Genomic DNA, 18,487 nt, shown 5'->3' with positions numbered 1-18,487 from the left:
TGGTGTGTGTATGAGAGAGAAAAGGACAACCAACTGGGGTTCAAGAAGAGAACAGTGGAAAGTAAGAACAAAATTATGCTCTACTAATATTTAATATGTGATTTTCCCATGGCATATGTGTATAACTTTTTAAATGAATATATATTTATGTGTGTGTGTGTGTGTGTGTGTGTGTATGTATATATGTTTAAAATGTTTTTACTGATAGGACTACATGATCAAAAAGGTTTGCAGATGATTAAAGCCATATAAGCCAAACTGATTTATATACATATGCAGGCAAATAGAACTTATAATACTTAAATCAAAAATTTTTTAATGCTTAAGTCATGAGGAATTCAGTTTATAACACTAATTTTTTTCCTCATTTTTCTATAATGGTTCATATCTCAATCTGCTTTACAAAAAAAAAAAAAAAGCTGATTTCACCATGCCTGCAATTAATAAATATTTTACGAAAGTTGGCAGTAAGAAAGAAAACAGGACTTACAAAATTCCTTTCCAACTCAACATAAATTCAGCTTTAATACAAAGATTTAATAATAAAATTTCCTCAAATAATCAGATAACAAGGAAAACAAATTAAAGTCGATTTTATTTTTTAATCACCTGCATTCAGTTCTATTTTTGCTGTGCTCTATTAATATTTTAAAGGAACTAAGCAATCAAAACCAAATCTGGAAAAATTAGCATCCAACATGAGGTGGTTTTAGGTCATCAGGGCAATTTCATTGCTGCTAATTATATCTCCAAATAAACAACACTTCTGTTTCAGTTTCCTGACCAAATTTTATGGGATGTATCATAAGGAAGAAATATTTTCAAAGGCAAAAATACAAGTGAATGTGTAAATAGGTGGAGAGGAGGAAAAGCACATTTTAACTCCAACAGCCATGAATTCCAGGTACCTCCTTCTATGATTTCCCCCCCTTTAAAACATACAGGAAAACACATAAAATGAGAATATTCAACACAAATTTCCAAATGTGTAACACATGAACTATTTTCTAACACTCAGAAGAAGTTTGAAAATAAGCAAAGACATGGTATCACAGAGAATAATATGTAAAAAGAGAGATCCTAAAAATGACTAAAAAAGAGGATAAGAATATTAACAGACACTGGATTTCAAACTGCCAATATGAATTTAAAAGAGTCACATCTCCTTTACATTATGCAACATTTTTTTTCTCATTCACTTTGGTCTGTAAATGTATTTACAAGAGACCTCTATATTTTTATGAAGAAACATTGAAAACTTACAGCATTTCCTTTCTAAGAAACTAAATTTAGCCAATGTAGGAGGTATAGGGAGAGACAGTCATTATAACATGGACAATTTAAGGGGGAAAGAATTTAAAGTGTCTTAAAGCAAATAAATACCAAACTTGTTTAAACACTGAAGTAATACAGACTACTGATAATTATAATACAATTATGTGTTTTCATTTTCTATAAATAGATACCTATGTCAATATGTGAGATAGCAACTGTTAAATATTTAGTTCTGCAACTAAGGCTTTCATTTATACCATGTAAGTTAATACAGCTCAGTAACTAAGATCAATTTTCAAAACATAACCAAGCAAATAAATAATATCTGTTACTATCTGGTTTTTGCATAGCAATTTGGCCATTTCCTATTCTGGACTTCAGTTCCTTAGCCAAAATCTCATATATCACTGCCTTCTATTGACACCTGCTGGAGACTACTGGAATTGCATATTTCTCATTTCATTATCTGGGCAGTTGTTAATTCTGCATCTGAGGAAAGAAATGTGGAAGATAACATTCCAACTGCAAATAACACAAGTTTTAATTTTCTAAAAGCAAAAGTAGCATTCATTCTCAACATTTAAATTTTAACGTTTCCTTTAGGAAATTATGAGTCTCAAGAAATCTATCCAAAGCATACTTCTCATGGGAATAACTTACCCAATGACTTCAGTAGTTGAATTTGTGCATATTTGGGGTATAATTATGAAACTAAGTAACTTTCTCTAGTATCTGAACTTCTACTGTTTCCTGCCTCAGACTAAATACTTGGATCACATGACTTGAGAAAAGTATTTGATTTTGTGAAAGTGTGCATACAAATGGATCAGAAAAATAACCTAGCTAATACAAAAAGAATGCTTTATATATTCACACTTGTAGTTAAAGAGGTAAAGTAACGTGCATTAGTGAATGAGTTTTTATTGTTATCAAAACTGCCTGTCCCTGAAATACATAACGTGTTTATACCAGAATAAACTTATTATCTAAAGTCAACCAAAACACAACACATTGAAATAATTAATTTAAGGGTTTTAGTAACTAAATTAATTATTAAGTTACATTACATTTTAATTAACCTAATGCAAAGAACACATTTGGAAGTATTTCTGTAAAGAATGCCACACTACTCATCCGTCCCCTAAAACTTAAAAAAAAAAAAAGTTTCTGGAAAGAAATACGTTTAATTGACCAAACTGCAAAAGGTAAAAATATATGACAAAGTTAATACAATACTACTCCTCCTGCCTCCAATGCACTACTACATAATATGCGGTTTAGGTGCCTGGACATGTCCTATTTTGTAACATGAGAAAATTAATATTGCCCTAGAGACAGTTGTTCCAGTTCCAAATGAGTTTGGGCAGCTAACAGGGCAACAAGATATTCTTGAGAATGGTACTGAGAGCATGATGTGAAGGAAGAATGTGATGCTGCGGTGCTATAATAAATTGCTTTACATTCCTGGTAGAATTCCTTCCTTTTGATCAAACTGCTCGAGTTTTTGACAAAAGTAATGAGGCACTATGAACCTGGTATAAATCAAACAAAACGATGATGAAAAATAGAAGAGCTAACTTTTTTTTTTTAATACAGGAGCTCATTCAATGGTTTATGATTAGGATGACGTAGTATTTGAAATTTGCAACTGTCAAACAAGTTGCCTCCTGAAAGTGTACTTAATCCACCTGTTCAAATAAAATTAAGTTCTTCAAGTTTAACTATAGCATATGAAGATTCAAGAGTATAGGGGATATTTTACGATGAGATTCAGTCTAGGAGTTTCTAAAATGTGCTTTATTTTTTTTTAATTGAAAAAAACAATTAGCTCTAAAGGGATAGATAGTTTTTAAGTAATCTACTGAAAGATTATTTTAAACTGTTCTTTTACATTTACTAAAATTTACATAAAATTAATATAACATGCAATATTAAGACCCTACAAAGTATCACGGAGGTAACAGGTCTTAATGAATGTAGTTTTGCCATATTTTCTCCAAACAGTTTATCAGCCCTTCTCAGAAGATAGGTTTTCGTCTAATGCAAAATAAAATATGCACTGAAACAATACTTGTTTTAGATTCCTAAACAAAATTTAATGAAGCAACTCACTTTAACAGCTCTTACAATCCGTCACTAAGAAAAGGAATCTTTCCTTGCTAAGAACGCTGAAAGGTTAGTTTTTAGAGCCTGAGAAACAGTAGAATTGTCAGACACCCGAGATCCTCATTTTCAATCACTCAGTTACCTTACAGAGCTTCTGATACCGAGGAGAAGAAACTGCCATCCTTTGTAAACGATGTAACAAAACCACAACTTTCTGCAGAGATGTTCTCACCACAGCCATCATTTTAAGTTTACCACACTTCTGGAGACACCTCAGAATTTGCATTATAAATGAAGAGCAATGATCATTTCCTCCCGGTCACTGGACAATGATTTGCCAGTTCTCTGAGCATGCTCGTTTCCAGGAATGCATTTGAAAGATACAGGGGTTTAGATGCTAGGCAAAAGGAGGCTGGTATTCCTTCAACTTCTTCTCAATTTAAAAAACACATACAAACGCCACAAAGAAAGCCCCCCAGCAGATGCTCACAGCCGGTACTTGCTCAGCTCGGCATGGCCAGACAATGAGCAAGTTGTTGAGCCAAACGCTGCCTGCTGCTGGAGAGGAGTGCGCTCTGGCTGTGTAGCCAAAAAGGATATTAAGTGAAACATTAAAGCTGCAGATACATAGCAGACATCTCCTGGGAACGGAGATTCAACACATCACCACGGTGCATGCCTTGAAGCTAGTTTATATTAAGAGATGGAGTGGCATTCATTCACTCACTCTGAGAGATGCGTTCACTCCCCGACTGAATGCAGCTCGGGCCGTGCTCTGTGGGATGACTGAATAGACATTGTTATAAATCTTGAGAAGAGCAGAAACGTACCTGACTCTAATGATAGCAGCCCATACATTAAGTGCTATAAATCACCTCCAGACAGGTCTCAGAACAAGATCATCTAAAACAAAACGAAACAAAAAATGCCTGTGGGGAGGGGGGGTATGTGGCTTTACCTAGAGCACCCTAAAAGCAGTGTCGTCCGTGGGCTCTCTGATGCTTGCCTAGGAGAAAAGCCACTAGAAACTGAATTTCTAATGTTAGGTTAGGACTTCTCTAATTAAACAGTAAAGTTAATAAAATTTTTAAAAAGTCTGTAACTGACTGCTAACATTCTAAATTACCACGTTTCCCCTTAGACAGCATCTTCGTGATCTCATTTTATTTGCCATAAAGCTGTTTTAATTTTATGAGTAAGAAATATAAAACATGATTATATGATATAAAGACGCAGGACAGAATTTGGGGGTTTTATATGTATGTGTATATGGGAGATGTGTTTTCCACTGCAGCTTGGATACCATTACAAATATCAATTGGGGTAAAGTAGCCTTAGGAAATGAGCAAAATCACCCAGAATGATTAAATGACTGGGTCAAGGGGCACAGCCAGAAATAGAAGACAGACGTTTCTCATTATCAGTGTCCTGCTCAAACTAATAACCCAGGTAAGGCTGCTATTTCTCTAATGTTGTCACGGTTCTTTAAAAGAAATACAGTGTTGAAAGTATTTGTTTCTCTTCTTTTACTTTGTCTGCTTTCTCAGCCCTTCATGTTATAGCATGATTGAAAGTCCTATATTGGGTCTTACAGAGTTGTTGTGTTTATCAAGCAGTGTTTTTGTGTATTTTTCTGCTTCTGCTTGTGTATTTTTTTCCCTGCAGGTCTATACTGAGAACCTCTACTGCCTCCCTCTGGATAGGCTAACAACATCAAAATATCTCTACAAAGCCAAAATCGGAAGAGGCAGTCAATTAATGACGTAATTAAAAATATTAAGTTATCATACAAATATACAGAACCAGAAAGTAGATTTGTGATTATTTAGGGGTAGGGGGTTAGAGGGTTGGTAATGGGGGATAGATAGCTAAGAGGCATGTGATTTCTTTTTGGGATGAGGAAAATGTTCTGTCTGATTGTAGTGATTGTTACATACCTTTCGCACTTAAAAACAACTGACCTGTACACATTAAATGGATGGATTGTGTGAAACGTGGAATTATAAGTCATAAAGCTGCTATCAAAAAAATATATGACGTTGTAATTCCTGTCCCTGAACCAGCAGATAAAGTTTGCACAACAGAGGTATACCACCCCCGCCCCCCCAAACACAATGCTGGGTATGGAGCTGGGTACCAGGGAAGATCGGCAACAATCTAAATCATCAAAGTCTGCACCTATCGAGTGAGAGGATGAAAATTAGGCTGAAAGAGAACACAGGAGATGAAAATATAATAACCCAAAAACACATCTTGTGCGACAGCAAAAACAGCTACCTACTTATTGTAAGAACAACCCAGAAAGGCAGCAGGGCAGCAGGATTTTCTCCAGGAAAGAATCAGATTAGCTCTATTAATTGGTTACTGCCAAAATGTAAAGCTTATATTTTGAAATATAATTAAAATGATAATAATATCCTAGAATGTAGACAGGAAAATTCAGAATAAATGCATTTGAACGAACAGATAAACTGATAGGGAAGCCAATAGTAGGCTTTCATTCCAAAGCGGGGGGGGGGGGGGGGGGGGGGGGAGGAAGTTTCTGCACTTTAGCCAAATTCCTTCACCTAAATATAGAAACACAGTGACTGCTGCATACTGGGGCATCTCCTCCTGGATGTTACTCACAAACCTTATTTCAACATAGTCCAAATGAAACGTATCATTCCTTCACACTCCACACCAACTTGCACCGTTGCCCTGACTTGTTCTTTCCTTCTATTCCTCATCTCAGGCTCTAATCCCACCTGGCAATCTTCTCCCTCTCTGCCATACTATCAAGACATTAGGTCTATTCCCCCTGTGATTGCCTCATTTCTGGTCATAATCACCTCTCACCAGATGGCTGCAAGACTATCTTACCAGACCTCATGCACTGCTATTAATCTTGCCCACTTCAAACCCATTCCTCGCAATGCCATCAGCTAGAGTCCTATAAAACACAAATCCCCTTGCATCACCCTCTTGCTCAACAACACTCTTCAATGACTTCTCCCTGTTGCCACTGGGTTACGATATAAAAAACTCGGCAAGTCGAACAAGACCCTCTGTGACCTGAACCACTCAGAAACTCGGAGCTTCTCTCTCCAAAGGACTGGGTTTTCTCTTGCCAGCTCTGCTGAGGAGTAAAGCCTTACTGCCTTGCAGTCAGGCAATGAAACATAAATACATAAATCCAAATGGTCATCCATCCTTAACAGAAATGGCATGTATCATAGGATACTCCCAGAAATGAATCTTCATCTTCCATTGTGCTTCTAAACTATCGTTTATCAAAATTCACCCAAAATTACCTTAAGATGAATACGGAATAAGCTTCTTCATCTTCATGAAATACTCCTATATCTCTGTATCCAGCTGTCATGAGACATGGAGCAGGTACAAACAGCGAGTGTGACATGTAAGCAGTTCTACATACACCCCTTGTGCACAGGACACACAAACGCCAAGGCCCTAATTCCACCTTTTTTAGCACACCCCTAAACCCCCCACCCACCCCCACCACCACCATGCCACCAGAAAATGCATTTTATAATTTCAGGCAGTTTTGTTTGTACATTTATTTTCTTCAACAAACATCTTTTCCTTCCCAAAAAAGTTTGCATTTTCATTCTCTATTCACTCCCACAAAAGGACGAGTCACCAGCACAAAAAGTCACAGGATAATTTAAGTTCTCTCATCTCAGGAATACTAAGCAAAAGGTACTAAGTCTCTACATGCATCTACTTATAAGGTGCCAAAAATAAAGCCATAGCATTTTTTTAATAAAATAGAGAGGATGTTTTAAAATGAAGATCATTTTGGGGCACCTGGGCGGCTCAGTCGGTTGAGCATCTGACTTCAGTTCAGGTCATGATCTCAGGATTTGTGAGTTCGAGCCCTGCATCAGGCTCTAAGCTGATAGCTCAGAGCCTGGAGCCTGCTTCAGATTCTGTCTCTCTCTCTCTCTCTCTCTCTCTCTCTCTCTCTCTCTCTGCCCCTCCTCTATTTGTGCTCTTGCTCTCTCTCTCAAAAATAAATAAATACACAGAAGACAATATTTTTAAAAAATAAAATAAAATAAAATGCTCCTTTTTAAAAGGAGCAAGGCAGTGAAAAATCATGCAAATTACTATCATGGGAAATACCCTAAACAAAAACAAATACATGTGTTTATCCTTAGACAAACAAAGACACTGTAACAGGCTCTTAATAAATGCCCCTCTTTAATACTTCTTAGGAGTCACAACATTAAATTTCAACAACATTAAATTATTTTCGAGAGACATTTACTATACATGCCATAATTTCAGTCAGCAAGCTTTCTTTCTTGATGCTGGTTGCCAGAAGACAAGCAATCTTAGGCTTAGTTATTTTTATTTGGAAAGATTTTAAGCATCTTCATTTACATTTATTTCCTCAGTTTTGAGTATTCGTTAAGTATTGAGAAGAATTTTGGCTATGGTAAAAATATATCCCAAGATAAAATGTGCCAGAAGACATTATCAACCTTTAAAATAGGTCTGTTTTGCTGATCTTTATCATCAAGGTTCATGTCAAGCTTCCTTCACTCATTGTCTATACACTGTTGCAGCCTCAAATGCACAGCCTGGTGTCTTTTGAATTTAACACCATTACGTAAAGTAAGCATCCGTGAGCATTTATAAGTCTGGCTTCCAGTTGTTTAAATCATAAAAAATAATATATTCTAGCATCTGCCTACAGTTAGAGCCCTCTCTAACCCCCTGAAAAAGAGATGATAGCTAAATATTTTATCAAATAACATGTATAGTGTTTTCCTCAGATTCTAGACGGGAAGACAAAAGGACATATTTAACCTCGATAGTTGCTCAGTCACCCTCATTACCAAGTCACAAGTGTATTATGCAATGAATAAAAAGTAAGAAGTAATGTAATTAAACATGGATTTTCATTAAATTAATCTTGAGGACTCCACCATTAAAATACCCTAATAGTCTTTACACATGGGAACAAGTTACAAAGAAGTCTATTCCTGAAAGGTCCTTTTAAAAAAATAATTTATAACTTTTTAGTGAAAATAATTTCAAATGTAGAGAAAATTTGTAAGAATAAGAACAATTATGGGGGGCCTGGGTGGCTCAGTCGGTTAAGCGTCCAACTTCAGCTCAGGTCATGATCTCGCGGTCCGTGGGTTCGAGCCCCGCATCAGGCTCTGTGCTGACAGCTCAGAGCCTGGAGCCTGTTTCAGATTCTGTGTCTCCCTCTTTCTCTGACCCTCCCCTGTTCATGCTTTCTCTCTCTCTCTGTCTCAAAAATAAATAAATGTTTAAAAAAAAAAAAAAAAAAGAATAAGAACAATTCCCAGAAAGCTACTGTACCCGTTAACCAGATTCATATATTTGTGAACATTCTGATATTTCAAGGGAAAAGAATTCTAAGAAAAGACTCAAAAAGATCATCACACTGAATTTCATAATGGTGAAGTTAGGGTCCACAGGAAGTGGTCAGTATTTACCTAGAATGTACACGTATGACACTAGGTAGGCAACCATATGGAGTCACATAATGTCTGCCCTTGAGGAGCCAAGTGATCAGCCGGGACAGGACGGACATGCCTCAGATGGCACCGAGTCATGAGTTCACAAGCATATCAGAAATAATAACTGTCAGAATGACGTGAGACTGACAAGACATAAAGAAATATGCAGATGTGAAACTGGTAGACAAGCAGGCTTCTCCATTAAAATAGGTTTTCACACCAAGTCCTAAATGAGAAGGCCTGTGATTGGCCGGATTAGGTCATTCTATACAAAGATGGTAAATTCAAGGGCACTGAAGCAGTTCTACTTGAGGGCAGAGAAAAGATACAGATGTGCTACGTGACATTTCTCATAAACTTTTGTAAAGGAAAAATTTTGTGTTAGCATGTTTCGTAGAGGAGAGATAGTTGAACCTCAGACTCCATATACAATCATAGTATAGAGCTAATGACATAAAAGTAATAATGTTCTTAAGCCTAATGTTCGTAGTTGTAAATTAAGCCACAGAGCCTTTGCAGCTTTTATATTAAGTACTTTATAATAAATGGAGAAAGAAACAACTTCATATTAAAAGGAAGTGCCCTTTTAATTTAGGATTCAATAAGGCTAAGTGTAATAGGGCTTAAAATGACAAAAACAGAACAGCTCTGAGTCTGTTAGTGTAAATAAACAATTATTACTTCCATAAAACGGGGTTTTCCTCTATTATTAAGTAAAAGTATTTTATAGATCTTATTTCCAGAAACCAATTATTCACAGGGGAGCATGGATCTCCTAACAGAATTAGGTAACAACCTCACCTTTTAATGGTAATAAATTTGCATGCAGCTGCATCAAAAGAGCGCAGTAAAAATAAAAACACTGGGTGCAGTGTCCCGTGCACTTGCCTGCATCTGCTGTGCGAGCTCCCTGGCCAAGCCGCTGTCCTGAAGAGCATTCTCCCGCTGAGAGGCATCTGCAAGCACGTTCACTGTGGTCTCTGCTTCTTGTATCCACTTCAGGAAGTTCTCCAGATCCCTACGAGAGGCCTGCACTGTCCTCAGTTCAGCTTCCAAGGCGTTCTGTCTGTCGCCAACGCTGCAAGTAACAACACGACACACACGTTTCCATGACTTCCGGTGTGACAGTCCGGACCGTGCAACCCCGAAAAACACATTAACAGCCTCCGAGGAACCTTTATTATTTAAGTGCCTAATGTAACTGGGACATTTATTGACCTGTGTATCTTGAATAATTCTGAATGAGAGGAGTGATGTGAATAGTGAGAACAGGGAGAGAGACATATAAATATGAACAAAATAACACCCATATCATAAAATAATCATGACTCCATTTTACAACTCCTAATTGTATATTAAGTTATTCCCTGATATTTTATTTCAATACCTTAGCATAATGCCTAACACTCAAAGGAAGTATCAATAAATATTCATGCAACAAGTGACTAAATGAATTCTAGGAAGCAGTAAAATCTGAAGAAATATGACAAAAATGAAAATAATTTTAAGGGCTTACTTTACATACTTTACATATTTTAAAACAACTCAAATCAATACAAATTGGTTCTTTAAACTGATTTAATAATATTACATTTGGGAAACATTGGAAAATCAAGCTTCTATAAACCCTTCATTAAACCAAAGTCAAAACTAATACATAGAACTATCATGGAGTTGCATGATTTAAGACAGATACATTCCTGGGCAACTATGTGGCTCAGTTGGTTAAGCATCCGACTCTTGATTTCATCTCAGGTCATGATCTCACGGTTCATGAGACTTAGCCTTGCATCAGGCTCTGCACTGACAGCGTGGAGCCTGCTTGGGATTCTCTCTTTCTCCCTCTTTCTCTCTGCCCCTCTCACTTGTGACCACTCATGCATTCTCTCTCTCTCTTTCAAAATAAATAAATGTAAACATTTAAGAGATATACATTCCTGTATATTCAACCTTTAAAACTTTTTATGCCTCAAAGCTCCATAATGAGAAAAAAAAAAAAACAAACCAATGCTAAAAGTGGATACTAACAATTACACCCTAAGTGTTTAAACCCAAGGGAACTGAAGACATATATCTACACTTGCACACAAATTTTCATATAGCATCATTATTTCTGATAGCCAAATGGTAGAATCAACCCAAATGTCTATCAATAGAGAAATGGATAGATAAAATGTAGTATACATGTAGTATACTCAACCATAGAAAGGAGTGAAATACTGATACACACTCTAACATGTATCAACCTTGAAAGTATGGCAAGTGGAAGAAGCCAGACATAAGAGGCTACATATTGTGTGATTCCATTCATGTTTATATGAAATTTCCAAAAGAGGTAAATCCACACAGAATGAAGAGAGATTAGTTGTTGCCTAGGACTGGAGAAGAAGGCAATGTGGATTGACTGCTAATGGGTATTGTGTTTCTCTTTGGGGTGATAAAATGTTCTGAAATTAAGAGTATTGTTGTGGTTGCACAACATGGTGAATATGCTAAAAATCACTGAGTTGTACACTTTAAAAGAGTTAATTTCATGGTATGTGAACTATATAACAATAAAAAAATCAGTATGTGTAATATAATCTCATTTATATTTATATATATTTTCTACCCCATCCACTCATTTATCCATACATCATGCATCCATCCATCTGTCTTATACACAGGACTGTCTGTATATTTAGATAAAAGGATAAATGCCTGTGATGTTAATATTAAAACAGTTATTTCTAGGTGCTGGGATTTAAGGTGGTTCACTTTCCTGTTTGTACTTTTCTGTAGTCTTGGATTTTACAATGAACATCAATCTTCACACATCAATAAACAAATTCTTAAATGAATGGGTAAAAGATTTAAACAGGCCATCATAGAAGATACACGGATGGTAAATAAGCACATACTCATCATCAGTACTCATCAGAGAAATGTAAATTCAAGCCACAATGAGACATTAGAATGGCTTTAGAAAATTATTATACCAAGTACTGGGGAAAATGTAGAATAACTGCCACACTCATACATTGCAAATGGGAGTGCAAAATGGTACCACCATCGAAAAACTTTTAATAAAGTTAACCATGTACTCAAGAGCAATCTAGCAATCCTACGCCCAAGTATTTACTCAAAAGAAATGAAAACATATATTCACACAAAATCCACATCCAAATCTTTGAGGCAGCTTTATTCATAATGGCCCCGAACAGGTAATCACCCAAATATCCTCAGGTGGTAAATAGATATGGTGTATGCATACAATGGAATACTACTCAACAATAAACTGACAGATGCAACAACATGGATGGAATCTCAAATGCATTTTGCTAAGTCAAAAAAGCCAGGCACAAAAGCTTTATGTTCCCATTCATAAGCCATTCTAGAAAGTCATCAACCTCATCTGAGCATTTACCTACTAAACAGTCTCCAGTAGTGTTTGGTTGCCTAGAATAAACCCAAATTGCTTTTCCTGAAACTCAATGTCCTCCACAATCTGTCACGAATTCACTTTTCTAACTTATTCCCTAGTTCTCTCCAAAACTCTCTTCAGATCAACATGGTATGCTCCTATTGTTCTAGGATATTCTTAATACTGTGTCCACCCAAAAACTTCATATCCACATAAAAATGTCCTTCTAACCACCTCCACTTATCAAAATCCTGCCAATTCTTCCAGGGGTAAGGACCACCTTCTTCAGAACATCCCAGCCCAATTAGATTTCCTTGCTTTAAGTTCATAAAAGGTCACTGCTCCTCTTTATCCAGAAAGTAATCACATGGGGGCACCTGGGTAGCTCAGTCGGTTGAGTGTCAGCCTCTTGATTTCAACTCAGGTCATGTCCAGGATTGTGGGACTGAGCTCCATGAACTGTGTGCTCAGTGTGGAGCCTGTTTAAGACATTCTCTCTCCCTCTCTCAACCTCTCTCTCTCTTTTTCTTCCCTCCCCCTCCCACACCCACCCCCTCTCCCCTGCTAATGCAGCTCTCTCGGGAAAAAAAAAAAAAAAAAAAAAAAAAAAAAAAGCTTTAAAAAACATGGATCCTGGAAAAGCTCTTGGATTGTGACCTTGTTACACACTTAAATTTTACTTTGTATTACATGTATTTGTTTTCTGTCCTCCTGTTCTGTAGACTCACTATGGGCAGAAGGACTCTTGTATATCTCCATATTTCTCAGAGTCCTTGTAACAGTATTATAATAAGTATTTGCAGGAAAAGGACAATCAAGATTGTAAACCAGGAAAAAATATATATATATGAAGCAAAAAAACAGGGGAGCCAAGAGAGGGAGAAGCAAACAGGCCTTCACGCTAATGGTGAGAAGAGATCTCAAAAGAGACAGCCAATGAATTGGGTCAGATGAGGGCTATGTTTTTTTGTTTTAACTAGATGAAACTAACAAAGGATACATTCGGACAAAACAAGGAAATAACCCAAAAGAGAAAAGAAAAACATGCACACACACACAAAAAAAGACAAACCCACATTAGATCCATGAAACAGGGATTCCAAACTAGGAGAAAAGCACAGAAAATCCTCAGGATTATGGCCCAGAAAGTATGTCTACAGAAGAAATGTCTCTAAGTAAAAATATTAGAAGTAATAGACTGCTTACTATGATCGACTTTGTGAGAAATTATACTGTCAGGTCATTGACAAATGTGGGAAGAATTAGTAATAGGTACAAAGGAACCTAAGTACATAAAAGCAAGGCAATTATTAACTTCAGATGAAAAAAACAAGCAGCAAAATTATAATAAACTTCAGTGCTTGGCTGTTGATGATGTTTAGACACACATAACAGTATCAACACAGAATAACTGTTTATCTAAAACTTCAGCATTAAGGGGCCTTTGGGTGGCTCAGTCTGTTAAGCAACTGACTCTTGGTTTTGGCTCAGGTCACAATCTCACAGTTCATGGGTTCAAGCCCCACATCGGGATCTGCACTGACAGTGCACAGCCTGCTTGGGATTCTCGCTCCCTCTCTCTCTGCCTCTTCCCCACTTGGGTGTTCTCTCTTTCTCTTTCTCTCTCTTAAAATAAATAAACATTTAAAAAATTTAAAAAAAAATTAAGAATAAAAATAAAAATTCAGCAATGAGATGATATAGCCACTGTGGAAAACAGTATGGTGATTCCTCAACAAATTAAAAATAGAATTAACATATGATCTATCAATTCTGCTTTTGTGGATACACCCAAAAGAATTTAAAGCAGCATCTTGAAAACATTTGCCCCCCCATGTTCACAGCAGCATAATTCACAATAAGTAAAATGTGGAAGCAACCCAAGTGTCCATCAACTGATGTATGGATAAGTAAAATGTGATCTATACATACAAGGAAACATTATTAAGCCCTAAAAAGGAAAGAAATTCTGACATATGCTACAACATGAATGAACCTTCAGCACATTATACTAAGCAAAATAAGTTAGTCAAAAAAAACACAGACACTGTATAATTTCACTTACATGAGGTACTTAGAGTAGTCAAATCCAAACAGGGAGTAAAATGGTGGTTGCCAGGAATGGGAGAAAGAAAGAATGGGGAGTTATCGTTTAATGAACACAGAGTTTTCACTCTGCAAGATGAAAAGAGTTATGGGCATGGTCGGTGGGGATGGCTGCACAACGGCATGAATATTTAATACCACTGAACTATAGACTTAAAAATAGTTAAGATGGTAAATTTTATGTTATGCATATTTTACCACAATAAAAATAAAGTGAAAAAAAAATTCAATGATGAGGAAGGGAAGAGAACAGTGGCATGAGAAAGCTATGCCCTATGTATTTACCAGAACAGGATATCAACAGACAATATCTAATATTGATGTATTGGAAGATAATGGTATACTCATTTTATTTAGAATATGCAAATGTATAAATGACATAAGGAGAAGCCAAAAGAAGATAAAGTAGTTGCTCCCGGTGGGGGGGGGGAGGAACCATGGTGAACAGTGAGAGAACCACTATATTTTGTAATACACCTTTAAGTACTTCTAATTTTTTAAAACATATGTATATGTTTCTTTACTTTTTATTTAAGAAAAATTTTTTTAATGTTCATTTATTTTTGAGAGACAGAGACAGTGTAAGCAGGGGAGGGGCAGAGAGAGAGGGAGACACAGAATCTGAAGCAGGCTCCAGGCTCTGAGCCATCAGCACAGAGCCTGATGCGGGCCTTGAACCCACAAGCTGTGAGATCACGACCCAAGCCAAAGTCAGACGCTCAACCGACTGAGCCATCCAGGCGCCCCTATTTCGTTACTTTTTAAATTTTAGAAGTTACCCACTAGAATTTGGGTGGTTGGCAGTACTGGTGTTGTTTAATCTTCCACCCAGTTTTTAAAACATCAACAGAAAAACTATTACGAATAACCAAATAAAGGCAGTACCAAAAAGGTACTAAAAAGCAAAAAATTACAGGAGTACACACATGCAATTAGTTGACCATGAGTAGGCACCTCTTAACACTCACGTAAAATTAATGACTATAAAATTTGATGAAGTAAAATGTTTTAATTTTACAGAATCATTATCATTTATTTTGAAGAATATTCACAGGTACGTAATAGGTTATGTGGCAAACAGCTAATGTAAAAACAGATTATAGATTAGCTCTATTAAACCTTAAGAATGCCCAGCCTAGAAAAAAGGATGCAAATGTCTGAGAATCCAATGGGTTTATTTATTTACCTTTAAAAATGAACCAATCACTAATCCTCGGTCCAGAGCTTTAGTGTTTACTTTCTTTACTTTAAATATCCTTCATCCCCACCCCCATTCCTGCTCACCTTCCCCTCCCCCCAGAACTTGGTACAGACACCTGCAATGAAGTGCAGGCACTTTGTCCCACACAATCACATGATGTCCTTTACCCTGGCTGTTAGTGTGCCCTTTCTGCTATGACAAATCTCCACAAACTCAACGGCTTCGAGCCACCTGAGTTTATTACGTCACAGTTCTGTCAGGTAGTTTCTGAACTAGAGCTCCCCAGACTTAAATCAAGTTGTCAGCAAGGCCACATTCCTTGGTGAAGGCCCTAGAGATAGTCCTGTTTCCTTGTCATTTCCAGCTTCTGGCTGGAGATCACCCATATTCCTTGGCTCCTGACCCCTTCCTCCATCTTTACTTTCATGAAGAGGCATGTCATAGAACGGGGTCCACTCAGATGATCCAAGATAATCTCCCTACCTGGGAAGACATTCTGCCACCTAATCACATCTCCAATCATGACCAAAAGTGACTATTTTGTTGTCTGTGTGAAGCTTCTGGATCATCCGCGCACCCCAAGGCATACACACAGTAGCAATTCCAGTATGCACTGAATACATTAACAAAAACAGAAATAACGTCTCCCATCCTGCAATAATTTATGGACAAAATGAGGTATATATACATAAATGTATCAATAAAGTAAAAAAAATAAAGTAAAAGAAATATAAAAATAAACACTCAATAAATAACATTTTCCCTAATCTTGTATATGAATTTAGTGAAACACTGGGAAATTAATTTGCTTACAGCATGCAAATGTGCAATTTAATAATAAATGTCCCAGAGAATTTTTTCAAGCTCACATATATCTGGGTGTCAGATTTTTTTTTTATCATGAATGTAATCAATTATTTAAAATAATGAACATACTGGGAACTAAACTCTATAGCAGTCCAAATTGTCTTCATATTATTATAATAAATATACATTTTAAAACTTGTAATCATAGTGTGCATTAACTTATAGTCTGATTTTTAAATATAATTTCACATGCAATTTAAAATAGAATATAACTCAAAGGTAACATATCACCCATTTTGTTCTTCTTTTAAAATGAGATCCAGCGGTAAGTATGGCATACTGGACACCACAAGAAATTGTATCCATTTTTAAGGAATTACACATGATTTATCATACTATCATAAGGCCAAAATAATTGCTCAGATGGAAGTCTCAGGAATATGTATGCACACTTCATCACACAAGTTAATAAATTACCTTTAATGCCATTTGTTCACTGCTCTCAGAAAACCAACTAATTCTACCACCTCTGACATTCACTAACTACATGGCTTCGGATAAATCACTTCGTATCTCCAATTTTTTTCCTATCCTTTAAAATAATTTGCCTCGACTAGATGAGGAAAGGACCCATTTCAGGGTCTCCAGAGGTCCTTTTATTTTAATTTTTATTTATTTTGAGAGAGAGGGAGAGAGAGTGCACATGTGCGCATGCATGGGGGAGGAACAGAGAGAGGGAGAGAAAGAATCCCAAGCAGGCTATATGCTCAGCACAAAGCCCAATGCAGGGCTCCTTCCTATGACCCTGAGATTGTGACCTGAGCTGAAATCAAGAGTTAGACATTTGGGGCGCCTGGGTGGCTCAGTCGGTTAAGCAGCCGACTTCGGCTCAGGTCACGATCTCGCGGTCCGTGAGTTCGAGCCCCGCGTCGGGCTCTGTGCTGACAGCTCAGAGCCTGGAGCCTGTTTCAGATTCTGTGTCTCCCTCCCTCTGACCCTCCCCTGTTCATGCTCTGTCTCTCCCTGTCTCAAAAATAAATAAAACGTTAAAAAAAATTAAAAAAAAAAGAGTTAGACATTTAACTGACTGAGTCACCCAGGTGCCCGACCAGGGGTCCTTTTAAAACTACATAATCCATCACAGAGATTATAGAAGAGACTCTTCATTCTCGCCCCCATCCCCAGCTTCAAGTCCAGCATCATCACGAATCACTGCATGTAAATGAAATGTAACTGACGAGGATACATGAGTGTTGTGTAGGCAGCAAAAAGGTTGGAAAGAACTCACGTGCAAGTTCTTAAGAGCACATCGGCACTGAACTGGCATCGGTCTACAATTCTCAGTGAAGAGTGTATATCTGGCAGTTCAGGTTTGCGACATCTTAAGAAAAGATCAGAAGAGCCAGAAGAGGTTCTGAGAAGTGTAATGAGAGAATATAGGGGCAGGAGCACTATTATAGGAGGAAAAAAAAAGGCGGGGGGGGGTTCAAGTTTAGGACACTGTGGCTACTAGACAAAGGTAGAGAAAATTTTTTTAAATCTTTAAATTTTTTTAAAATAGTTTTTAGCCTGTAAAGAATAAAAGATAGCCTGAAAGCCTAAAAGATAACAATATTTGAAGTTTAGAAGGGTAACTTTAGCAGAAACAAGAATTTTAACTTCAAACAGAAGTAACAGACTATAGAATTCTTTGGGACAAGTAATGGTGCAGACTGAACATATAAATAGCTTCTCATAAAAGATTTGAGGAATCCATGGGTAACAGATTTATAATAGTTTACATTTAAGGGAACTGGGATTTTTAAAAGGTAAACTCAGCTTTTGGAAGAGATTTCTGCTATAAAACCAGCTATATTCTACAAAATAGCTATGGTTATTTTGCAGCCTAACAAAACATGGCCACCCATATAACTGACTTTTCAAATGTTACTTTAGGGGCGCCTGGATGGCGCAGTCGGTTAAGCGTCCGACTTCAGCCAGGTCACGATCTCGCGGTCCGTGAGTTCGAGCCCCGCGTCAGGCTCTGGGCTGATGGCTCGGAGCCTGGAGCCTGTTTCCGATTCTGTGTCTCCCTCTCTCTCTGCCCCT

General features: G+C 37.1%; 1 protein-coding gene across 7 annotated transcripts in view; it reads right to left on the bottom strand.

Annotated features, from left to right (window-relative positions):
* The window catches only part of UTRN (utrophin), a 514,842-nt gene that overhangs the window by 228,462 nt on the left and 267,893 nt on the right, over nt 1-18,487 (bottom strand). For 6 of the 7 annotated variants that reach the window (XM_058736181.1, XM_058736184.1, XM_058736182.1 and 3 more), the window contains exon 50: nt 9,771-9,960. In XM_058736181.1, coding sequence (XP_058592164.1) covers nt 9,771-9,960 — 190 coding nt within the window. Of the gene's footprint in view, nt 1-3,523; nt 5,750-9,770; nt 9,961-18,487 lie in introns of those variants that run through there. The other variant, XM_058736185.1, reaches the window with a different exon arrangement.

Source organism: Neofelis nebulosa, chromosome 6, assembly GCF_028018385.1.
Source record: "Neofelis nebulosa isolate mNeoNeb1 chromosome 6, mNeoNeb1.pri, whole genome shotgun sequence".
NCBI classification, from domain to species: Eukaryota; Metazoa; Chordata; class Mammalia; order Carnivora; family Felidae; genus Neofelis; species Neofelis nebulosa.
Note: the sequence above shows the minus strand (reverse complement) of the source record. Positions and strands in the feature narration are given on the sequence as shown.